Source organism: Taudactylus pleione, unplaced genomic scaffold, assembly GCF_031769625.1.
Source record: "Taudactylus pleione unplaced genomic scaffold, aTauple2 ptg000199l, whole genome shotgun sequence".
Lineage (NCBI taxonomy): Eukaryota > Metazoa > Chordata > Amphibia > Anura > Myobatrachidae > Taudactylus > Taudactylus pleione.
Window position 1 is genome coordinate 4,189,726 of NW_028284601.1, and position 25,671 is coordinate 4,215,396.

At 45.2% G+C, this 25,671-nt stretch overlaps 1 protein-coding gene across 2 annotated transcripts in view; it reads right to left on the reverse strand.

The window, feature by feature from the left end:
* Nucleotides 1-2,453: 2,453 nt before the first annotated feature.
* The window catches only part of LOC148518721 (CAP-Gly domain-containing linker protein 3), a 101,204-nt gene continuing 77,986 nt past the window's right edge, over nucleotides 2,454-25,671 (reverse strand). Inside the window, exons 2-14 of one of the 2 annotated variants that reach the window (XM_088477040.1) lie at nucleotides 23,472-23,611; nucleotides 23,188-23,327; nucleotides 19,584-19,677; nucleotides 17,674-17,835; nucleotides 17,260-17,378; nucleotides 16,753-16,989; nucleotides 16,417-16,552; nucleotides 14,633-14,761; nucleotides 14,274-14,408; nucleotides 11,197-11,320; nucleotides 10,814-10,878; nucleotides 7,557-7,629; nucleotides 2,454-3,183 (exon numbers count right to left, since the gene is read on the reverse strand). In XM_088477040.1, coding sequence (XP_088333166.1) covers nucleotides 3,129-3,183; nucleotides 7,557-7,629; nucleotides 10,814-10,878; nucleotides 11,197-11,320; nucleotides 14,274-14,408; nucleotides 14,633-14,761; nucleotides 16,417-16,552; nucleotides 16,753-16,989; nucleotides 17,260-17,378; nucleotides 17,674-17,835; nucleotides 19,584-19,677; nucleotides 23,188-23,327; nucleotides 23,472-23,607 — 1,605 coding nt within the window. In that variant the 5' untranslated portion in view covers nucleotides 23,608-23,611 and the 3' untranslated portion in view covers nucleotides 2,454-3,128. Of the gene's footprint in view, nucleotides 3,184-7,556; nucleotides 7,630-10,813; nucleotides 10,879-11,196; nucleotides 11,321-14,273; nucleotides 14,412-14,632; nucleotides 14,762-16,416; nucleotides 16,553-16,752; nucleotides 16,990-17,259; nucleotides 17,379-17,673; nucleotides 17,836-19,583; nucleotides 19,678-23,187; nucleotides 23,328-23,471; nucleotides 23,612-25,671 lie in introns of both variants that reach the window. The other variant, XM_088477039.1, reaches the window with a different exon arrangement.

A 25,671-nucleotide genomic window follows, 5' to 3' on the forward strand; every position in this document is an offset into this window, starting at 1 on the left:
GAACATCACAGAGAAGACAGGATAACAGGAACATCACAGAGAAGACACAGGATACTTGGAACATCACAGAGAAGGCACAGGATAATAGGAACATCACAGAGAATACACAGGATAATGGGAACATCAGAGAATAGACCAGACAGAAGATGATATGAATAAAAATATTCACTGACTAGGCACAGGATGACAGTGAGATTTCAAAATGTAATGATGGAGATATAATGTGACATGACAGACTAGAGACTAGAGTCACAGAGTAAAGAAAGGATTGGGACATTGATAATAGGGAGATAATAGAGAAAGAGTGTTAGAATCTGAGACATCACAGACTATGGACAGGAAGGTTACAGAGATGGCTATATCCCATTGTATACAGGATGAGAGAGAGAGATCACAGGTCGGGGACAGAATCATAGGAAGAGAGGCATAAATCACAAAACAGATAATAATTATGAAGACATATCAGACTAGAAACAGCACAGTGGTAAGCGATTGATACAACAGTGAGTAGAAACAGGATGAGCAGAACAGACAGACATACACGGCTAGAGACAAAAAAATAGATACCAAGACATCACAGTCTAGAGACGGAACAGAGAGATACTGAGACATAACACACTAGGGGGCTTATTCATCATCGGAGGCCGTTTGGCTTCCGATGATGAAGTATTGAACATGCTGCGAGGGAAACTTAAATAGCCAACTCGAAGCGGAGGAAGGCTGACACCGGAGCAATTCATCATTGCTCAGGTGCAGGGACAGCTGCTCCGAAAAGCAGTTGTCCCCATGGTTAGTATCGCAGCTACAGAAGTAGCTGCGTTACTTACCTGCTCCCCGTTATCCCGGCTACGCATGCATGACCTCGGGTCGCGCATGCGCAGAGCCGCTGGGGAGGTAGAGAGCAGGTGGCAGAGGGATCTGCTCAGATCCCTCTTCGCATCCCCAGAACTCCTTCCCATAGGAAGGAGCAGGGATCTGAGAACAAGCGCTGTCTGAAGATGGCACTTGTTCTCGGAAGCAAACTCCGAAAACTTTAACTTTTTCGGAGTTTGCTTAATATCAGGGGGTCCTATCAGACCCCTGATGATGAATAGCCCCGGTAACTTAAAATTAAATATGCTCAAACTAGCGTTTCCGCATAGTTACCGGGCCATTTATCGTATGGCGATTAGGCCTCTAGAAATGAAATAACAGAGAAATATATGGACATCACAGGTTACTAGAGATGGTATAAAGGTGACAGGCTGAGACACTGCAGAGCAAAGATAAGATAAGATAACAGAAATACACTGAGATGTTAAACACCAAAGACAAGATAACTGCGATAGAGTGAGATGTCACAGACCACAGGCCACAGGACAGAGCCTGAGCGAAACGTCACAAACTAGAATCAGGATGATAGAGATTGATTGAGACATCACCGATTACAGAGATGAGGATAGAGAAAGAGCAAAATTACATTCATTTGACATGCGAGTCTGTGACTTATTTTCCCACATCATCCATTAGGAATTCCATTTATCCTTATACAATCACATGTTGGCATGGTATGGTTTCTCAGTCAGTGAAAGGCCAGTGCCTGCATGGTAAGGGAGCTCTTTAGAGACGTGGGAGTTTACAGAAGGGAGAACTGTAGTACATACCAATTGTGGAAATCAAACCTGTTATTTAGAGGCAAAGGACCTGATTCTGAGTCAGCTGCATCTGCGATCGCTTTTCCGCCTGGCCACTGCGGCTTGCTTGCTATCTGATGCAAGTATCCCCTCACCTGGGCTGATTATCCATCAGCATAGATGAGGGCCTGCCCACAGTTTTTAGGTCCGCAGCCGCCATCATTAGTACTGGCATTTACTGTGCACCAACTCTGCTAAGTCAGAATCAGGCCCAAAATCTGAATTTCCAGGTCTATCTATACATTTCACATTTTTCACACCTTCCCCGGAAATAATGATACAAGAGGTCAGGCTCAGTACTGGTAAGTGACTAACTATAGGGAATGGACTGTTACATGTCCAACTAATTGTTTGCTTAAGAGTTCCTACAAATAGAGTGGACCGTTCCTTGCCTCAGTGATGTCACTAGTTCTTAGTAAATCAATAGTCAGCATGCTCAGGCATATTGGTTCAGCTCGCAAAATGGCTGCCTTTACCATGTGAAGAGGATGTATCGAGTAATATCAATGATCTAATGTCTTCCTATAATTCTTTTTCAACCCCGGTCTTAAGGCGGATATCCACTAGACGATATTCTCCATCAGCGATATTGTCTAGTGTTTCCCCGGCAGTGATGTGTTCAATGTCATTAACGACAATGAGCACCCACCCGGAACGATATATCGGTTAGGGACGTCACCCTCCCTCGTACTTGCAGTACCTGACAATATCGTTGCAAGTACGGGCAATGAAAGATGCCGACGACGACCAGCGGGTGCGCGCATCGCTAGTCGTTAACGCCATATCCACTGCACGATATTGCGGACGATGAACGATATCGTTATTTTTCAAATCGGCCAATTTATCGTGTAGCGGATATGCGCCTTTATTTTCCGTTCTAACTGGAAAAAGAAATAACTATACCCTTAGAAAACCTTGGACATTGTTCTCAACACGTCCACATGATTGTTCAGGTTGACGCATGTTGTTTATCATAGTAGAGCCAGGCAATACAACAAACTAGTTTGGCCAGGCCTTATATGATCTAGTTGGGGCTAGGTGGACCAATGAGAATGAGTAGATGGTTCTCTCAAATAATTAGCGGAAGTGGCTATCGGTAGGGATATGATCGATGCTGTGGAGCGTCAGGAGCATAATTTTGTGGGTGTAGTTCCTTGTAACTTAACAGGGAATAAATGGCAGTTAGAGAAGGGTCAGATGGTACTGGTGGTGCCCAGTAGCAGGTTCTGACGGAGAAGCGAGTAAGAACTTTCACCAGGATGAAGCAGGAATGTCCTCACCCCCTCCTCCGGGACATCTTCTGCACTGAATGGGACAGTGACACACAGAGGGGCCTCTGTATCAGAGGAACATTGGACAAGGCACTGGGGGAGTCGGGACACAGACAGAAGGAGGAGGCAGTCTGTGGCTCCAAATGACAGGGTTTAGAAGTTGCAGGGCTGGTGGAAGAGAGGGTTAAGATTGCATCTCAGCCCGGAGCAGCCAGGGAAACCAACAGCAAAACAGCAACCTGAGGAAGAAAAGAGATAGCAGTGATTGGATGACACAGAGAGAGCACACACTAATTGGGAGAGAACATGGCAGAGAGAGCGTGCACAATACAAGTGCTCATCCCATAGTCGACAAGTTTACATCAGGGATCAATGTTTTCTTGTTTTATATGATATGGCTTTTCCACGTGTCCCTGTATCAGCCTTTAATAGACAGTATCATTAGGAAATGGAATAATACATTTATACTTTCAGTTTTCACAACCACCTAAATGTGTTCCTGATATGGGAGGAGATGTACTAAGCCTTGAAGAGCGATAAAGTGTATAGCGATAAAGTACCAACCAATCAGCTCCTGTCATTTTTCAAACACAGCCTGTAAAGTGACAGGCTCTACAAGGCTTAGTACTTGTAACCCCATGGTCAGAAAAGAGAATTGGGGCACAAGTTTGCCAATAGCGCTGAAAGCTGCATTATAAACTGTTCTCTTACCAATCCAAAGAGGGTTATTACAGCCATTCATTTGTTCTTCTGTTTCTTTAATGATTTTTGGAACTGGTCTGCATTATTGGATTTAGGGTCTGATTCAGACCCGCTCGCGAGCGCAGAGCGCTCGCAAGCGGGTCGATGGTCGGCCAGTGCGCACGCACGGCGTGCGCAATGCGCGTGCACGAGCCCTGGAGCGAGTGAGAACTTCATTCGCTCCGGGGCTCGCTACAAAACGGGGCGACTGTCAATGTTGATCGAAAAGCTCGCCCCGTTTTGTAAGCGGGGAGGGGGGGTGGCTGGACAAGGAACGCCTGCCGTTTGTGGGCGGCCCTACTGACATCATACGTGATGTCAGTAGTGAACTCCATGCTCTATTAGAGCAGGAAGTTCACTCAGGCTTGCGGGAACCGAGACCCAACCACAAGGGTCTCGTCGCAAGCCCGATGGTCGCGATAATCGCGACCATCGCCAGGCCGCTCGCAAAAGCTGTGGATGGTCACCCACAGCTATGTGAGTGGCCTGGAGGCCGATTTTTTTTTTTTTTTTAAATCCGCCCTGATTCAGAGCGAGCGATCGCAAATAGCGACGCCTCTGAATCAGGCCCTTAGATTGGTTTATGTATTGCTTTTTTAAGACAAAGCCACCACATGATAATAAGATCATTTGGAAATTGTTATCTTTTTCGACCATTTACATGAATACAGTACGTGCAAAGGGTGTTTTGTAACAACTAAGGGGGTTTTGTAATAGGTTCTGAGATTAAGTGACTAGCTGGATTTTGTCTAGTTTGTCTCTCAATTTAAAGCGGCAATCAGTTATTTGGCAAAACCAGCCTAATAACCGATTTGCAATTTAAATTTAGTGGCCAAATCGCCAAAATCACACCGGTTATGTCATCTCGGAACCAATTACATAAACCACTCTATGACCCGTATTCAATTTGAGGCAAAAAGTCCAGACTTTTCGCCTGCTGGACTTTTCGCCTCCTTCGCCTGTTTTCCAGGCGGGAAAGTATCACGCGCGTGCCCGCTATTCCCCGTATTCAATTCCAAAGTAGGCGAAATTGGGAACAGGCGAAACTTGGATCGGCGAAAAAATACAGGAATTTTTGGGAAATAATTGTAGGACCCCCCCTAAAGATGTCCAGATCTCGGGGATCACTATGGGTACCCCCGTTTTTGCCTGCAGAAGAAAGTCAGCTTTTTCAATAGATGCAGCAGGTGGTTATTTTTCCCAACATTAAGAAGTGATGCAAAAGAGCACTTAGGTTTTTTTTTTTCGTTTTTAAATGTGGTCCCATCAAATTTGGGATACATGAAACTGGAGGTAAGTATATTTTTAAGTCCCTAAAGGTAATCTTAAAAATTCTTCAAAAATACAGCTGACGCAACTCTGCGCAATGAAAAAAACACCTGCCACATACTTGGGGACCCCACCAGAATTAATTTCGTTAGTTTGGCATTTTGTTTCCCTAGTTTTTTTTTTTTTCACCCCAAAATTTTGACATTTTTTGGGGGGGTGTCCCGATTTTTTTTTTTTACATTTTTTTTTTGCACATTTCATTTTAAGGGGGCAGGCTATTTTTTTTAAGCCTGCACCTCTAAACCCCAAATCTGCACTTTTTTTTCACCTGCTATAGGTAATTGAAAAATGATCCCTGTTTTTTTAAAATGACCCTTCACCCCATTAACGAAAAAAAACGGGAATTTTTGAGAAATATGCCTGGTACCACCCTAAAGATGTCCAGACATGGGGGATCACTATGGGCACCCCCATTTTTGCCTGCTGAAGGAAGTCGGGCTTTGTAATAGCCGCGCAAGGTGCAATTTTGCGGCTATGAAGAAGTGGTAAAGAATGGCATTTAGATTTTTTTGGGGGGAAAAATAACTATTCCTATCATATTTGAGGTACATGAAAATGGGGGTAAGTATTTTTTTAAGTCCCTAAAGTTATTTTTAAAAATCTGAAAAATTGCACCTGCCGCTTGTCCCCGCAATGAAGAAAACACCTGCAGCATACGTGGGGACCCGACCTGAATTAATTTAGATAGTTTGGCATTTTGTTCGCCTATTTTTTTTTTTTTACCCCCAAAATTAAACATAATTTTTTTGGGGGGGGGTCCCGAATATTTTTAAACTTTTTTTGACGCAGTTTACCTTTAGGGGACTGTCTTAAGGCTGCACGTGGGTTCCCACAATGTTGTATCCCAAAACCGCAATTCTGCACCTTTTTCCGCCTGCTATTCATAGGCGAAACTTTTTTGCCTATTATATTGCATTGACTTTCCGCCTAGGCGAAAAGTCTTCCAAATTAAATACGGAGGAAACTCAAAACAGGCGAAAATGACGTCATCGGCGAAAATGTATCGCGGATCCAGACTTTTCGCCTCAAATTGAATACGGGCCTATGTTTGAAAGGAAGTTGCAGACAATCTTCAACAAATTAATTTGCAAAGAAATTGATCAAAGTTTGTACAACCAACCTCTGAGTCATGTATTACATTTATTATTTATTGGCAAGCAGCAATAGCGGATTAGTCATCGCTGTCCTGACTAAAGGCCCCCATACATCAGAGATTGATTGCAGCAATCGTGCAATTTGCAATCCATTGTGTATAAAAATCTTTCCCTTTTTCAATCGATTGTGGCAACTCTGCAATCTGCAATCGATTGAAAAAGGGAAGTTTTTTTATACACAATCGATTGCAAATTGCACGATTGCTGCAATCAATCTCTGATGTATGGGGTCCTTGAGATCCTCTCTGGGTCCCAATTAAGGATTAATGTTGCAGAGAAACAACACAGGAGGAGGTTTATCAAAACTTGGAGAGAGATAAAGTGGAGAGAGCACCAACCAATCAGCATCTAACTGTCATTTTTCAAACACCGCCTGTAAAATGGCAGTTAGGAGCAGTGGCAGCTCCAGAGGTGGGGCTGTAGCGCAGGCCAAAATTCAAATAGGGGAACCACACCAACTGCCACTCCAACTGCTGCCAAACATAGATGCGCGGGACTAACTGGTAGTTGGTGTGGCTCCCCTATTCAATTTTGGACTGCACTGCAGCCGACACCTGTGGAGCCGCCACTTTTTCTCTCTCCAAGGTTTGATACATCTCCCCCACAGTATTTAACCACATGGCATCATAAACTCTATTAACACTGATCTGCAAATCACGTTGTTATTTGAAAGGTATTCTGATTTTCAACATTCCTTACAGAATTAAACAGAAATACGTTATTGAAAGACTTGTGCAAGGTGGCAGCTGTATGTCACTATATACCCTACAATAAGTCATGACACTATGGGCCTCATTCAGATGTGTAGACAGTCACGGCCGCAGCTGCCTATTTTGTTGGAGTTGTGGCAGTGGTAATAAACAAATGCTAGTTACTTTCATCCATCCCCTTGTGTACTAGTGTACGCAGGAATGGGCAAGCCCTGAGACGCCACTTTCAGTGGCTACGCATGCTGTAACACCGCTGGTGGTTATGCACAATCCAACATCGGCGCACCATTGCATGCATAATCGACCCTTGTGGCAGGTGCAGTTTCTCCATCTGAAAATGGCCTCTGCGTCTGGGAACACAGGTACTTTCACTGATACGCCCACGACACACTTAAAACGCCCACATGACTAATTTTTTTGCGTTCACTTCAGGCCGCCTCCCAGTCACCAACCTGGAACGCCCACCACTTTGCCTCTCGGTGTCTGAAACATACTCTCGTATACGTAACAGCGCCTTTGTGCGTATACTCAGGGTAAAGCCTGCGCCATGAGGGTTATCAGAATATTTGGCGCATGCCAATCATTCAACTACGTGAACATCCGCATTGCGGGCACCTCTGAATTAGGCCCTATATTGGCTAGCTGTTTATATATAATGTTTTATTGGTGGAGTGATACCTGGAGATAGAATTTTCCGATGCCATCTCTTTCGGTGTCCGTACGGTGTTGAAGTTACGCTTTGGTTGTGTCACTAAGTGTAAAAAAGGATTTTGAGGTTAAATGCAGCACATAGTATAACATACACATATAAAGTACATTATTGCTTACATGCAATGTGTGTATTAGTGTCCATGTATACAGTACATTCATTTTATTGAATGGAATTGACACTTTTGTATGTACAGTAGTTTCATATGGAAACAACTGTATTTTCCAATGGATACTTTCAGTCTATAAATACATAACATTCTACACCGATCACTCATAACATTAACACCACCTTCCTCACATTGTCTAGGACCCATCATGCCTCAAAAACAACCTTGACCCTTCGAGGCATGGACTCCACAAGACCTCTGTAGGGGGTATAGTTACTAAAGTGTGAGTTTTTAGAAATGGGGATGTTGTCCATAGTTATTATATTCTAGAAGGTGCTAGATAAATGTTAAGTAGAATCTGATTGGTTGCTATGGGCAATATCTCCACTTCTAAAAACCCGCACTTTAGTAAATATACCCTACAGTAGGTGTCCTGTGGTATCTGGCACCAAGGCATTAGCAGCAGATCCTGTAAGTTGCGAGTTGGGGCCTCCATGGCTCAGACTTTTGTTTCCAGGCCAGCACATCCCACAGATGCTCGATCAGGGTTTTGGATTAATAGATCTACAGTAAAAAGGTCGATAATGTCTAGGTAGACACCAGATGTTAGTCAGTCAATAGGTCGACATTAACAAAAGGTCAACAGGGACAAAAGGTCGACACACTAAAGGTCGTCATGTAAGAAGGTCGACATGTACAAATGGTCGACAGTGTCAAAAGGTCAACATGACAAAGGTAGACACAAAAATGGTCAACACATGTTTTTTTTCGTTTTCTAACTCTAATCTTCACCCTAACCCTCCCTCCTGGTGCCTAACCCTAACCGTCGGGGTAGGAGCCTGACTATAACCGTCCCTTCTAGTGCCTAACCCTAACCCTCCAGTAAGTGCCTAACCCTCCCTCCTGGTGCCTAACCGTCGAGGTAAGTGCCTAACCCTAATCCCCCGGTAAGTGCCTACACCTAACCCTAACAAAAACTAAAAAAAAATGTGTTGACCATTTTTGTGTCTACCTTTTTCATGTCAACCTTTTGACCCTGTCAACCTTTAGTGTGTCAACCTATTGACTGTCTAACATCTGGTGTCTACCTGGACATTGTCGACCTTTTTACTGTAGAGCTATCAACCGCATACCCTCAATCAGATTGAGATCTGGGGAATGTGGAGGCCAAGTCATCACCTTAAACTCTTTATCATGTTCCTCAAACCATTCATGAACAATGTTTGCAGTGTGGCCGGGTATATTATCCTACTGAAAGAGGCCACTGCCATCAGGGAATAACGTTGCCATGAAGGGGTGTACTTGGCCTGCAGCAATGTTTAAGTAGGTGATACGTGTCAAAGTAACATCCACATATGTCATATATCAGGACCCCAAGTTTCCCAGAAGAACATTGGCCAGAGCATCACACTGCCTCTGCCGGCTTGCCTTCTTTCCAATCCTGGTGCCATCTCTTCCCCAGGTAAACACATGCCCACTTGGCCGTCCACATGATGTAAAAGAACACGAGATTCATCAGTCCAGGCCACCTCCTTCTATTGGTCAGTTCTGACGATCAAATGCCCATTGAAGGCGCTTTTGCCAGTGAACAGGGCTCAGCATGGGCACTCTGATAAGTCTGGAGCTGCGCAGCCCCATTATGCTGCAAACTGTGATGCACAGTGTGTTCTGACCCCTTTCTGTCATAGCCAGCATTAACTTTTTCCCCAATCTGTGGGATAGGACCAGACAAGCTAGCCTTCGCCTCCAACTCGCATCAATGTGCGCCTGGCACCCGCGACCCTGTCGCTGTTTCGCGGATTGTCTTTCCTTGGACCACTTTTGGTAGGTCCTAACCACTTCGTACCGGGAATAACCCATAAAACCTGCCGTTTTGGAGATGCTCTGACCCAGTCGTCTAGCCATCACAATGTGGCCCTTGTCAAAGTCACTCAGATCCTTACACTTGCCCAATTTTCCAGCTTCCAACTTCAAGAACTGACTGTTCACTTGCTGCTTAATACAGTATATCCTACCCCTTGACAGATGCCATTGTAATGAAATAATCAATGTTATTCACTAATCCTGTCAGTGATTTTATTGTTATGGATGATGGGTGTATATATCCTTTTTTTACATATAAACAGCACATGTTCTACACTACATAAGACAACATAGCATTGTACTCTGGAAGTACTCTTGTAATCAGTCTTTCCATTCAATCTCTATGTTCTTACCTTTTACCTCAATTCACTATTCTTTCCCTTCTACCTCTACTGTCCTCTTTCTTGTCCAACTTCTACCATTCTTCATCTTGTCCCATGTTTTGTAATCTTTCCTCTGTCCCCATTTGTATCAAATGGCATCCTAATCAGCGGCAGCTCCTACCTTGTATGGGGGGGGAGAAAACACTTTCCCCTGGGCAGGGACATGACAACGTTTTTAGGTTGGGGGGGGCAAGATGGAATTTAATATTGGTGCTCCCCTTACCCTCCCCCCCCCCCTTTTCCAACTTACCTAGTCCAGGGCCTTCTGTTACAGAAGTGGTATCACGGGATGGAGGAGGTGAGACGGGTGCCATAGAAGAGGAGGGGGACAGGACCACCGGGGAGGCAGAGGTGGTACCACAGATGAGGGTGGGACCACCAAGGAGGAATAGGTGGCACGGCCACTGCACCGCACATTACACCTCCATCTCCGCGTAGTGCAGGGGCCGTGCAGCCTATTCTTATAATGCACAGCCCCTGACCTTCCGCGGCCGCCGCTCCTCTGACTGGTGCCTCTTAAATGTTTGGGGGGTTGGGCCGACCCCTTGCCCCCTCCCTGTCGGCGCCTATGCCGCTGGGACTGCCTGTCCGGCATGTGATTAGCAAAAAGCACTTCCACTGGGAAGCCAATGCCAGGCAGTACTGCGGGTAACACATTTTACTGGGAGGAGGGTGGAGGGGTGGGTAGCTCATGCAGCACCTGGGTAAGATCAGCCACTGGTCTAATCCACAATTTTTATAAACCTCTGTGTCCTCCCTTACTCCTTGCCATCTTCTCACCCTGCCCAGCCCATGTTGTCCTCCTTCCTGTATACTCACAGACACTTGTTGTACAAACAACATACTAGAGATTCAAAAACTGTATACCTACTAGTAACTTGATGCACCTTTTTCACGCCAGTGCTGTCCACTTGTGGGTCTTTTGGACCACCGAGCCTGGAACAGAAGGAATACAGAGGAGTGTAACTAGGTATTTAAAGTCCCCATAGCAAAAGTCTGCAAGGGCCCATATGTACTACCCAATAGTAAAAAATGTATATAACACAAGTTACAAGGAAGATTGACCCCCTCAGCTCTGGGCCCCATAACAGCTGCACCCCTTCCACCTATAGTAAATGGATGGAATATCACTCTATAATTCTTTTTTTATCAGACTTCTTAGTAATTAATGTCAGTCCCCTGTGGTGATGCTCTTTAGTGTAAGAGTCATTGGACTAAATGTTGTTCTGTATAACTGTACAAAGTAAATCTCACCTCTGAACCCTGGAGGGTGGAGCAAATACTCCATATTTTGGGGAGCAGGTGAAATACCGGACACCGAACACCGAACCGTCATGTTTTCCTGTGGGTTTTTCAAGTTCAATTCCAAACCAGTATCCTGAGCAATATAAAAGGTTATCAAATAAGAACAATGCAGAGGAGACCATATAGCTATTGTGATAGCTTGGGGTTAATTAGCTTGGTAGACTGGGGTCTGTGGTGCAGAGAGTAGGTGTAGAATTAGAGTCCACACATAGCATTCCAGTTAAATAAACATAAATGGTGCTTTACTTCCATAATGTGAAATCAGGAAACAGAAAAACAATAAACAACCTAGCCCTTGTTTAGGGCACTAGCTCACTTCTTGAACCCTCACTATTAAAGTGCAGCTAGTCTGCAAATAAAAGTCCAAAGTCAGCTTAGCCCTGCTCCCTGCAAGTTAACACATGCTCCGGCCTGGTCTTTAGTTGGCTGGCTGCCACAGCCTCATAGTCTGGCCTGCTTCCTTGCAGGTACCATAGCTCAGTCCCAGAGTTTGATGGCCTTCCCTGTATCTCACAGGTCTAGGCTCAGGCCTCCTGGCCCCCAACGTCTTCCTGGCACAATGAGCTCTGTCTGACTGTTCTGCCTCAGTCCTCCCTGGACTGAATCCACTGGGCAGCCCTTACACAATCTCCCAGAATGTTTTTGTATTCTGTGTGGGCGGATCTCTCCTGCCACACACAGAATCTGCTGCTCACTAGCGCCATCTCTGGTGATACTGCCACACTATATACTACTAAACCAGTAACTCCATGTCATTGCTTATTATATTCCTCTATATAACCCCTACTACTAATTAGTATAACTTATCCTATTTGTCCACAAAGCCTGTCCTGTCTCCCTATAACATATCCGGTTACTGTGCGTAGCCTCTGAAAACTTATTTTATTACTCTATAGCTTCTATCACCCCATGTCTTCCCAAACTTATCCTGTTTTACAATACATGTCCTCTTCCCTTATCTCTTCCTATTGCTCCATATAACATCTAACTTCCTATTACTCCATATTACATCAAACGCCTCCTATTACCTCTGCTTATAACTCCTACTATTACTTCATATTACATATAACTGCTCTTATTACCTCTCCTTATAACTCATCCTATTACTTCATATTACATATAACTGATATTACTCCATATTACATCTAACTGCTCCTATTACTCCATATTACATCACACTCCTCCTATTACCTCTGCTTATAACTCCTTTTATTACCTCTGCTTATAACTCCTACTATTACTTCATATTACATATAACTGCTCCTATTACCTCTCCTTATAACTCTTCCTATTTCTTCATATTATATATAACTCCTATAACTCCATATTACATCTAACTGCTCCTATTACTCCATATTATATCTAACTCCTCTTATTCGCCATGTAACTACTCTTATTATTTCATAGAACATCTAACTCCTCCCATTATTCCTTATTACCTCTCTTTATAACTACACATATTACTCCATATTACATCTAATTCCTCCTATTACATCTAACTCCTCCCATTACTCCATATTACCTCTCCTTATAACTCCTCCTATTACTCTATATTACCTCTCCCTATAACTCCATATTACATCTAACTCCTCCTATTAATCCATATTACCCCTCCTTATAACTTCTCCTATTAGTCCATATTACCTCTCCCTATAACTTCTCCTATCACTCCATATTACCTCTCTTTATAACTTCTCATGTTACTCCATATTAAATCTAACTCCTCCTATTACCTCTCCCTATAACTCCTCCTATTACTCCATATTACATCTAACTCCTCCTCTTAATCCATATTACCCCTCCTTATAACTCCTCCTATTACTCCATATTACCTCTCCCTATTACTTCTCCTATCACTCCATATTACCTCTCCTTATAACTTCTAATGTTAATCCATATTAAATCTAACTCTTCTTATTACTCCATATTACCTATCCTTATAACTCCTCCTATGGCTCCATATAACTGCTCCTAATACTCCATATTACATTTAACACCTCCCATTACTCCATATTACCTCTCCTTATAACTCCTCCTATTACTCCATATTACCTCTCCCTATAACTCCTCCTATTACTCCATATTACATCTAACTCCTCCTATTAATCCATATGACCTCTAACTGATCCTATTACTCCATATTACCCCTCCTTATAACTTCTCCTATCACTCCATATTACCTCTCCTTTTAACTTCTCATGTTACTCCATATTAAATGTAACTCCTCCTATTACTCAATATTACCTATCCTTATAACTCCTCCTATGACTCCATATAATATATAACTGCTCCTAATACTCCATATTACATTTAACACCTCCTATTACTCCATATTACCTCTTCTTATAACTCCTCCTGTTACTTCATATTACATCTAACTCCTCCTATTACTCCATATTACATCTAATTCCTCATATTACTCCATATTACTTCTCCTTATAACTCTGCCTGTTACTTCATAATACATCTAACTCCTCCTATTCCATATTACCTTTCCTTATAACACCCCCTATTACGCCATAACATCTAACTCCTCCTATTACCTCTCCTTGTAACTTCTCCTATTACTCCATATTACTTCTAACTCGTCCTATTACTCCATATTACCTCTCCTTATAATTCCTACTATTACTATATAACACCTCTACTTATAACTCCTCCTTTTACTTCATTTTATATCGAACTCCTCATATTACTCCATATTACATCTAACTTCTACTATTACATCTAACTCCTCCTACCCCACCATATTACCTCTCCTTATAACTCCTCCTATTACTCCATATTACATCTAACTTCTACTATTACATCTAACTCCTCCTACCCCACCATATTACCTCTCCTTATAACTCCTCCTATTACTCCATATGACATCTCTGTATAACTCCTCCTTTTACTCTTTATAATCTCTCCCTATAACTCATCCTATTAATCCACATAATACTCCTAATTACTAGCCCCTGCTCAGATATATTTTAATACCCAGGCGTTATCCCCACCTTATGCTCTTACAATATGAAACTTACCTGGAGCAAAGTCTGTCTTGCCATAGAACCGTACCACCCCTTGTTTCTGCCCAGCCACGAGCACTTGGTCCCCCAGGTCGATGTTCAGCCCCTCTCTGTCCAGGCTGCCCACACTGATAGACTTCTTTTTTATCGCTGCTAGTGACCACATAAATCAGAAAGACTGAACTGTCAGCCACCAATAGTACAGCATAATGTTGGAAAATGTTACAATGCTAGCAGCTAGACCCCAGGCTGGCTTTACTCTTAAAGGTTCTCAAATTATTATTATTTTTTTTTAAGTATAATGCCTGTATCATGAAGTTTATTACAGAAGATTAGATTTGTATTGCCAGGGCTGTAACAAAATGAAAGCACACCTTTTTTCTCCTTCCTGCCCTTGCCGGTGACTCTGGAGAAGTCCATACGTGGAGTCTTTGGGGTGGAAGTAACAGAGGATGGGGTCTGATCTGGAGCTTTACTGATCTTGGACACAGAAGCAAATATTCCTAGAAATGAAAGCAAGTAAGGTCATAGAGAAGGTGGACATTGGAACACAGTGCATTGGAATGACAAATATATATATATATATATATATATATTCACACACACAGTGGTGGCTCCAGAGGTGGTATATATATATATATATATATATATATATATATATACATATACATACATATACATACATGCATATCTAGATATATATTGTGGAGCCTGATTAAAATTTGGTCATCACATACATTTGCGTGATGAACTAATCGTGGCTGTGGCACGTGCACATCACACCTACTGTGCATGGTGCACACCCCAGCTTCCACTGCGTGTGCCAGGAGAGAGGGACGGGAGATGGGCAGAGAGTGGGAGGGAGTGGCAGAGAGCAAACTGGTAGGGTTGGGTGAGACAGGGACGGCAGCTGGTTGGGCTTGACCCTGGACCATAGCTACTAGCATATACTCTTGTGAAAACCAAATATTTTTTTTTTATCCTGAAACGCGTGGGAGGTCCTCTGGTGCGTATCTTAAGCAATCAAAGTCCAGTCACACCCCAATAAAAAAGTGTTTCAACTATCTGTTAAAAAAATAAAAAACATTTGCAGGACCTGCAGGGCTCCACGTAAGAGTAACAATATCCCGTCACAATGCAGCCTACCTAGCACATTGGGATAACCCACCCATTCATTTCAAGTGTTTTGATTGGCTAAGCCTCAATGATGCCTTTCTGCTATGTTTGACTTCTCTTTTATATCATTATAAATTCACTGTCATGTAAAGCGCGTCTGGAGGGTTCATACGGTGAACAACCACTAAATGAACAGGCCGAGGTCTTGTTTAGTCGACCTACAAGCGTGTGGTAAAATGTATCACTGGCAGAAAAAGCTGTGCAGTCACCTGAAAACCAGGATGCGATCTCTACAGCCCCGATTCACATTATCTCTTCCCATAAAACTAAATTAGTTTTCGCATACAAGTGTATAATGATGTGCACATCGGAATGGGTATGAAGTCACGGCGGCCGACACCGGCAGCCCGAAGGGAGAAGATCCCGACAGGGCAGGTAAATACCCTATCCCTACCCCTCTCCCCCCTAAACCTCCCTTAGTGGTGCCTAACCCTAACCTCCCCCCCTAGTGCCTAACCCTAACCTCCCCCCGGGGGAGCGTAACCTTCCCCCCTAGGGGTGCCTAAACTTCCCTCCTAGGGATGTCTAAATCGTAACCTCCCCCCCAAAACCTAACCCCGCTATGCTCCCTAACCCCGCTATTCTAAGGGCGCCCCGGATTTAACTTGTTCGGGCTGGAGTTCTTCAGCGTTCCGTCATCGGGATTAAGATGGGCAGTATTTCAACGCCTATCTTAAGTCCCTGGTCGGGATTTCGATGTAGGTATTGAGACCGGCGGCATCGTGGCCGCTGGTCTCATAATTACATCCCGTGCACGTCGGCACCTAGCCTGCATTTTTAACACCCGTGATCTGCCCTGTTCTACCTATCAAAAAATGCAACATTTTGGATTACTACACCATACGGACAAGGTCCCCGGAGTAACTGGGAGATACTGTAACTGTGGTCCCCTCTGTACATATTCGGCTAAAGACTTCTCATACACAAAAGGCAGAATATTGCCCTGGAAGTAGTCACACATCCAGGATTTGATATTACTCACCATGTTTGGGGGGACAGATAAAGTAGTGGATACCTCCCACGCTGCCATCATTCTTCCCTTCTGGCTCATCCAGCTCCACTCCCACCCACTGCCCACTGGCAAATTCGGTGGTGCCACAGAAGCGTAGTGTGCCAGGCTACAGAAAAAAACAACAAAAAAACGGATATAGATGTGAGTTGATTATTACTACGTGTTTCCATTGTGGAAAACTTATCACAACGGAGGATGTCTGATTACTCCTCATCCTCATATTAACAGGAAATCTAAGCTGACATGTAATACTATATTATAGCAGTTGCCTATTTAGTGTGATACGTTAAGCGCTGTGCTCCGTACCTTTTCTGCGTCCAGCAGTACCCGGTCACCTAGCCGCAACCCCAACGATGCCAGCATCAAGTTGCCGGGGATGTTGTCATAGTTTGGCAGTGTGACCTTGGGCAGGTTGCAAGTCAAGGGGACGGAATCTTGTAGCAGCTGCTTCAGTTCCTTAGCAATCATGGCCGACTCGGCCTTGTCTAGACCCATATCCATGGGATCAGGAACCACGTCCGCTGGGGCCTGGTTCTTACTGTTCTGTAAAGGGAAAATAGTGGGTAGAGTCAAGTCTTCTTCACTATGAGCACCAACACTCACAGGTCTGTGTCCTGCGGAAGGGGCAAGCTGAATGCTCCCTCGCTGCCGCCATTTGATTCCAGGAGATGCTGAGATGACTGCACCATATAATAATTGAGGACTATCCTGAGTCCTGTCATTTGTGAGCCTGTTTCTCACGATTCAACCAATGCTTGTACAGTAGCAGCATGGGGGACAGAGAAAAGGGGACATTTGATAGAGGTGTCTCACCCTGACAGATGGGTTGGCTCCGTGTTCCAGCAGACATTTGACAGCTCCCAAGCAGAGATTAGATGCAGCAATATGCAGAGCAGTACCATGGTTGAAATCACTGCAGGTGGAATTTAGCACTAGCAAGAAGAGAAAAGATGTGGGCAAAAAGTAATTGTTCCCTGTATCTAATTGTAAGGCCTTAAAAGTTCTCACCTCTCCTCCATCTATCATATTTAGCATCTCGGTAGTATGACTCCTTGCATCATCCCATGCAGAATAATACTCCCGCTTCTCTTCTACAAATATCAATGTAATAATGCTATTCCCAATAAATCCTCCTGTTACTCCCAAAAGTTTTCCTATAGCTCTATGCACCTTCCCATGATAATCCTGTGCCTACCTCACATACAGTAACTTGCACCATTTTCTTACCTTTAGGTTTTGATGCTTTGAGTAAGATGCGTAAAAGTTCAGGGACATCAAAATAGGCGGCGTAGTGCAGGGCGTTCATGTTGGTCCAGCGACTGCGCAGGGTAACATCTGCACCCAGCAGGAGAAGCTGATTGGTCAGGCGGAGAGCAGCCGCAGGGTCTCCTGAGAGCGCAGATTATAGCAGCATGAGTGACCATGTGTTGTCTGAACAAGGGACCTTAGCGTTCTAAAAACTTTCAATGTTTTCATATCCAATTTTTACAAATTTTTTTTTAAACACTTAACTGGCTAATATTTTTTCCAAAAACCGCTCAGAAATTGTCAGGTTTTCTCATGACTGAATTAGGTCAAGAATATCTTTTTAAAACTTATCCAACAAGATTTTCTGAAAAAAAAAAAAAAAAAAAAATTTTTTTTTAACACCGTATACCATAAAAATAGCAATTTTTATGGTATACTGTAATGATGGCCGTTGACAGCTGTACCATTGATGGCTGATGGGTTCAATCCTCAGTAGAAACCATCAATTGTTTGAGACCACAGCCACCAATGTTTCCTTAACATCGGTTGGGGGGCTGCCATCGTTGGTGCAGCAACGGTGCCTGTCAGCGATGGCAAAAGCACTTGTCATAGACTATCGATGGTTTGCAAACCATCGATGGTGGTGGCCATCCCTAGTATACTGTATAATATGCCATACCTAATCGGAGGCCCTGTATCGAGTCTTGATCGATACAGGACCACCATGATAAAAAATAAAATGACATAACATCAATGTTAAAAATAAATAAAAAAATATACACAAAATTGTACAAGAAAAGAAAAATAATATTTACATATATATATATATATATACACGCATACATATATACATATACAGTTCGGATCTCCCATGTCCGAAATTCTTATAAAAAAACGGAATATTTCGGATGTGCCGTAACATCAAGACGTGACCTGATGTCATAACGTCACTGTCCAATGACTGCTGGTGTGGGAGTGGCTGTGCAGCCATTCTCTCACCGGCTACTTCTCCACAGCGCCGGAGCCCCTTGCGGACGCCACTGGACTCTCCCACACCCCTGGGACAGACAGAGGTGGAGTTGTAGACGGAAGGAGGGGCCGGGGACAGTGCACTGGGTGGGTAGCCTGGCCAGGGGTCGGAGAGGGGGGGCTGCTGGCTGCGCGGCCCAGGGACAATGCATTAGCTGCCGCAGCTGCTTCTTCTGTAGTTGTCGCAGGCATGCAGCCACGCTGGGGAAGGAGAGGTTAATAGTGCCGCCAGCTCCCCGGCCCGGGGACAGAGCAGCAGCCACAGCTACCAGGACCCGCAGCTGCTGTTTCTATTAGAGTCAAAGCCACGCCAGGGGAAAAGGGGGTGGGGGTGCCACTGGCTTTCCGGGCCCGGGACACAGCAGAGCAGCCGCGCTGGGAGGGGGTCCGCGCAGGCAGCCCGATCACTGCCGGATACAGTGATCGGGTCACAACAGCAGGAGCCGCAGCTGCTGCTTCCATTAAAGACATGCTGCCTGTAGCCGTGCCGGGATGTGGTCAGCAGTGATCGGGACACACTGGAGGGGAATCCAAGGATGCAGAGGGACCAGCAGGTCCCTCTGATACAGGCGGCTGCGGGAACATTAGCTTCCCGCAGCCGCCTAGTGGGCATTTCTGACTGGTCGCATCAGATGTGACCATGACAGGGAAAGCCCAGTCCGGTGTGGTGGCATCTGAGGGGACCACGCCAGGCAAGTGGTTAAACCTGCTTTGGTTCTTTACTGCAGATAATATATTACAGAATACCCTTTTATATAACAGGGGGCTTTGCACCTGCAGCACAGTGAAGAATAGACTTATACATAACATACCACATTCCTAATATACAGGACAGAGTACAGGGATGGCTGATACATTACCCACGCCATGTGCTCCAGCTTTGCACGCGTAGTGTAATAAGGTCATGTCTGTAAGTCCATCCCTGTCATTCACGTGACCGCCCCTTTTCAAGATCTGTCAGAGAAACGGAGGTCACTAGAATAATATTTCCACCAATAAAACGTCAACATAAGTGTTTGGCTAATAGCTCATATGCATGTGATCATCGTCTATTTTTACCTGAACCCCAAAATACAGCTTATATCAACACCCCACCCCCGAAGCACTTCTTACCTGTCAGCCCTGGTGTGTGCCAGGCTGCGGAGGGTCCAGGAAGGCTGCTGTCTCTCTCTGCCTGCATGATCTGCGGGAGGGAGCTATTACACTGATCGGCCATTCCAAACTCTTCCCCCCCTACCCCCCTCTCCCAGATCTGTCTGTTGCTTTGCAATGCTGCAAATTTTTAAGGGGCATGGCTGTGCCTCCACTATTTGGCCATGCACAACCTCAGTACCTGGGCTTGTCCACGCTCTTTATGGCCCCGCATCCAGCTGCAAGATGCGTCAGACCCAGGATCGCTCACACACATACATAAAGATGCGCACGAAGTCCGCTATGCAGTTTGCTAAGAATCGCTCACTTTGATCACCTTCGTAGTTGCGTGCAACTCAGAATCCTGCCTGTCCCATATGTCCCTGTACATATGTGGAAGGTTGTTTTGGGATCAAGTGTCTGATCCCAGCACCGGCACAGCTGTAGCGGCAGGTGATGTGTCGTCAGCGGGACACATCGCCAGCCGGCGCTGGGACGCTGTTTCTGCTCCCAGCGTCAGGAAAGCGGAGGCGGCAGGAATCTGGCGCTGGACGGAGTATCTGTTCCCAGCACCGGTCAAATAGAGGAAGCTGCGGGCGTTTGGTGCTGGCCATGAGCCAATCACAACTCATGGTCCAACAGCTAATAGTAGGCAGCTGCAGCAAACCAATCATGGCAAGCCATGTCAGAGCTCCGCCCACTTGCGGCATCTTATATTAGATGCCGCAGAGAGGGAGCAGTCAGTCCAGCGGCAGAGAGGGAGGAAAGAAGACCTCCTGAAGAAGAGCAGAGGAGCACCACGGCAAGAGCTCTGGCTGCTGTGAAAGAGGCCAGACGACGCCACAATCAAGAAGGAAGATCAGCGGCGCTGGCTGGAGGAAGAGGCGGTGATGCTAGCCAGGACGGGCCAGCAGCAGAAGAATGTGGCTGAGGACCGGAAAGGACTGCGGGGGTGGAATGTAAACGAGCTAACAAAGCTCCCCCCACAGCCTCTCCCACCACACAGGTAGGCCCCCGTTAGGCCTATTTATTAACCTCTTCCTAGACCACCAGGTGTCAGGAACTAGGCCCCTGGGGGTAAGTCAGGCCTCAGGCCTGTGCTATTGATAAAGGCATTATGCCCGTGCACATGTTACAGTGTTTTGGGCATTAGGCCCAGGGCACTGATTGTGCAATTTGTAGGAGAGCACTAGGCCCGTGGCCATCAGACAGGACTTAGGCCTGTGGACATACAGGAGGGCACTAGGACATATTGATAAAAAAGGCCCCCTTCAGGTTGTTAGTGAACTGAGCATTAGGCCCAGGTCATTGTGTGTGCCCACTATTAGGTAGGCCTGAGGCATCATTAATAAAGGGGACTCTGGGCTATAGCTCCAAGTCCCTTCTCTGTTGCCTGAGGAAGGCAGGCAAATAGCCTGAGCCACCTGTAAGACCAGGGGCATTTGTAGAGAGGAGGGGGCCCGTGTGCAGTCTCCGACACGGACCCCCTCCTCTCTGTCCGGCGGCCATCAGCGCACTGAGCTGTGCGCGCCCAGCGCCAGAGTTATAGACTATGGGCACTAGAGTGCACCCAGAGTCTATAGAGTATGCACAGGTCACTGGGAAAATGGCCACGGTGGCCATTTTCCCTGTACTGCACATGCGCAAACGACGGGCAAATGGCCCGCGGCGGGGCCATTTTCAGTGAATGGTCAGTAGGCCCAGGTCACTAAAATTATAATTGGATAGGTGGGCCCCTGCATAAATATATCTATATCAGATGTGGATCGTAAGCTCTGCGGCTCCCGCCCTCTGGTTGTATCTCTTGTATGGAGAAGCGGTCCAGTTTCCCACACTTAGCCATTATCACTGCCTCCGTGGAGGATTTTCGGGCTTCCACCTATTGGCGTGTTTCCTCTATCAGCTAGCAGAGGAGCTGGCCAGCTGTAGTTAGGCAGGTAGGCAGATTACACTCAAAGAGACAGTACCGTGGTTTGCTCTTGTGTAATTACCGTCTGTCATTGCAGTTGTTGCTCCGTGCAGGGCAAATGTTAGAACTGTTTATTGTTAAATGTTGTGCTGCACTATATACACAGTAGGTTGAGGGTGATGTTGTTGTAGTAAGTGTAGTGGTGTGACACTCTTAATTTAGGTTTAGGCCCTGCACTGCTGTGGTGTTTGGTTACCTCCTTACAGCGACTTGTAGGCGAGTGAGCAGACGAGAAACAAAAGTGGACACGGTGAGAAACATCTCTGTGTGTACTGTCTCTCACTGTCTGTTTGTCTCTTCCTGTCTTTCTTTCCTTCTGGGCGGACAGTGGGCCTTACACTCTGGTGCAAGGTCGAGTCTTCACCTGGTGCGCAAGTACCCACAAGTGAAACTCGGGATCTGAGGCCAAAAGTGCCAGTGATGATCCTCACTTAAAACCCAATTCCTTGTTTGGAGCGGTTCTCGGTCTGGTAAGGCGGTTCGGTCTGCTTTGAGGAAGGACGGCTCTCACATCATCTCCTTCATCCATCGTGTCCGTGTTTAGTTTGGCATACCAGGACCGTCTGTTACCCATACGGCCGGAAGGTGAGAGGGTGTGACGCCAGGTAAGTACGAAAGTATACCTGCATGGCAGCAGGCACTACACCTCTCTTACACATAAAGGACTGAGGACCTCATTCAGAGTCGGTCGTTGCGGCCGCACGGTCGTAAGGGAAAAGGGGCCGGATATGCAAATGATGCACTCGCAAGTTGCGTCCTTAAGATCGGATTGTTAGCTGGCCGACCAAGGGCAGGATGCGGCCGTAAGACAAAAAATACGCCTCTTTTCGTACACATTACACGTCATCTCCGGCCATATATAGATTAATCGAGACCATCGGTAACCATCGGAACTGGTCGTAGAGCTTAAGGTTAACCATACCCTCTCTTAAGCACTACGATCAGGACAGTGTACAAACCTCCGATGTCACGTGCGCCATGACACTACTTTGTTAATTATGCACTCCCATAAAACGCCGTTCGCATAATTAGGCACGCCTTTGTTCGGATCTCCACGCCCCCCGTTTTCAAGCACCCTCCCCTGTTACCACCCACAAACGCCTCATCCTGTCACTCAAACTACCGACCTGGCTGTGTTCAAGGAGAGAGAAATTTCTGATCGTAGCGGCTAGTTTGCGCACATTGCGAACTTTACGCATGCGCAGTTTAGCGAACATCGGTGGCGTACGACCGTGCGGCTGCAACGACCGACTCTGAATGAGGTCCTGAATTATTATACAAGTCTGCTCAATGTACTAACTACCGCTAAATAAGAGAGGGCTTTATCAACACCCAGTATTAGCCAATAATAATACAGAACCTACCTCACTGCCGATAACATCGATCTTGTGCTGGACTTGTGGGACCCATTGTCGGATGATAGCAAACAATTCAGGAACACTAGTTTGGGGATCAAATAAGATTTCCTGGCACGCGGGGTCATTGGGGTCGAAGAACGTGAATGCTGTGGTGGGATAGGAGGGTAGAGGAGAAAGAGAAAGGGGTTAATAGCTGTACATGGTCACTAAGCAACAGGCTCTTTCTGACATAGCCGTCAGTGATATTGACAGCAGACAGAATTGCTCTCATGTGTTTCACATGATTTTACCATAATCCTTAGGAAGCGGAGCCGGGGCTGAGGGGTGAACCACTGGCCTTTTCCGTTTCTCTAGAATGGGACTTTGGAACTCATGGGGTCGCTGGTTCTCCTCCGGGGCACAAACTGGAGGATCCTCCCTGGTCATAATTCTGTTTTAACCAATAAAATGGAAGAAAACATTAAGTCATAATGGAGATCATTGAGAACAACACCCGGGAGCACTTACCATCAAAGGCCCACCTCAGTGCAGTAAGCCACTCTGTGGTCCAGTCATATAATCCCTGTGCGGACCAGTACCATTACTGTGGGACACTCTATGGATCATGTGATCCCCGTACAGTCCAGTATCAATCCCAGCACAGAATAATATCATTACAAATCATTCTATGGTTCAGTCTTTTAATCACTGTGAAGACCAGTAACATTATTAATGGGTGCTCTATGGATCATGTGATCCCAGTACAGACCAGTATCAATCCCAGCACGGACTAACACTATAACAATAAGTAATTTTATTCTTTGTCTGCCTGTTATTACCCAATTTTAGTACTGTTTTCTTTCCAATTGTAAAGTGCATCAGAATGTGCTAGCACTATATAAATAAATGTTAATGAATTAGTACTAAAATAAATTCTATGGATCAGTTTTGTAATCCCCGTACAAACTAGTCTCATTACATCAAAGCAATCGCTGTATCAGTCATATAATTCCAGTACAGACCAGCATTGCCATAACTAGGGGTGTGTGAGAGGTGCTGTCGTACAGAGAGCAGAGCCCTGTGGGCAGCAACCCCACTCAACCACGGCCCCTGTATCTAGCACCCTATGGTTCAGTCATAAAATCCAAGTACAGACCAGTACCATAACAATAAGGCACTCTATGGATCTGTTTTATAGTCCCAATACAAATCAGTATCGTTACACTAAGGCACTCTATAGATCAGTCATGCAATCCCAGTACAGTATAATTACAATAAGGCACTCTATGGATCTGTTTTATAGTCCCAATACAAATCAGTATCGTTACACTAAGGCACTCTATAGATCAGTCATGCAATCCCAGTACAGTACAGTATAATTACAATAAGGCACTCTATGGATCTGTTTTATAGTCCCAATACAAATCAGTATCATTACAATAACGCACTCTATAGATCAGTCATGCAATCCCAGTACAGTACAGTATAATTACAAAAAGGCACTCTATGGATCTGTTTTATAGTCCCAATACAAATCAGTATCATTACAATAACGCACTCTATAGATCAGTCATGCAATCCCAGTACAGTACAGTATAATTACAATAAGGCACTCTATGGATCTGTTTTATAGTCCCAATACAAATCAGTATCATTACAATAATGCACTCTATAGATCAGTCATGCAATCCCAGTACAGTACAGTATAATTACAATAAGGCACTCTATGGATCTGTTTTATAGTCCCAATACAAATCAGTATCATTACAATAACGCACTCTATAGATTAGTCATGCAATTCCAGTACAGTACAGTATAATTACAATAAGGCACTCTATAGATCAGTGTTACAATCCTGGTACAGTCCAGTATCATTACAGTAAGGCACTTTATCGATCAGTCATATAATCCCAGTACAGACCAGTACTGTAACAATAATGCACTCTATGGATCAGTCATATAATCTCAGTATTGACCAGTATCGTAACAATAACGCACTCTATGGATCAGTTTTATAATCCCAGTATTGACCAGTATCGTAACAATAAGGCACTCTATGGATCATATTTATAATCCCAGTACAGACCAGTATAATAACAATAAGGGAATCGGTTTTATGTAATGCCGCCAGATCTATTCCCGGCAGACCAAATACCAATGCTGGAAGCCTGAACAGTGAAGATCCCGACTAGGGCTGGTAAGTACCCTAACCCTCCCCTCTCCTCCCCCAACCCTAACCCTCCCTTAGTGGTGCCTAACCCTAACCTTCCCAAAGTGTGCCTAACCCTTCCTCCCCCAGTGGTGCCTAAACCCCCCCCTTCCCGCCCCCTAACCTTCCCCCCAATGGTGCCTAACCTTAAATACCCCCAGGGGTGCCTAAACCTAACCCCCCCCCCCCTAACAGCTAGAAAGCCCCGGCTTACCTTCGATCGGATGCTGGGCGTCGGGATTTCAACGTGGGGCTATACATAGGCGTCGGGATTTAGACGCCTATCTTTAGTCCCTGGTCGA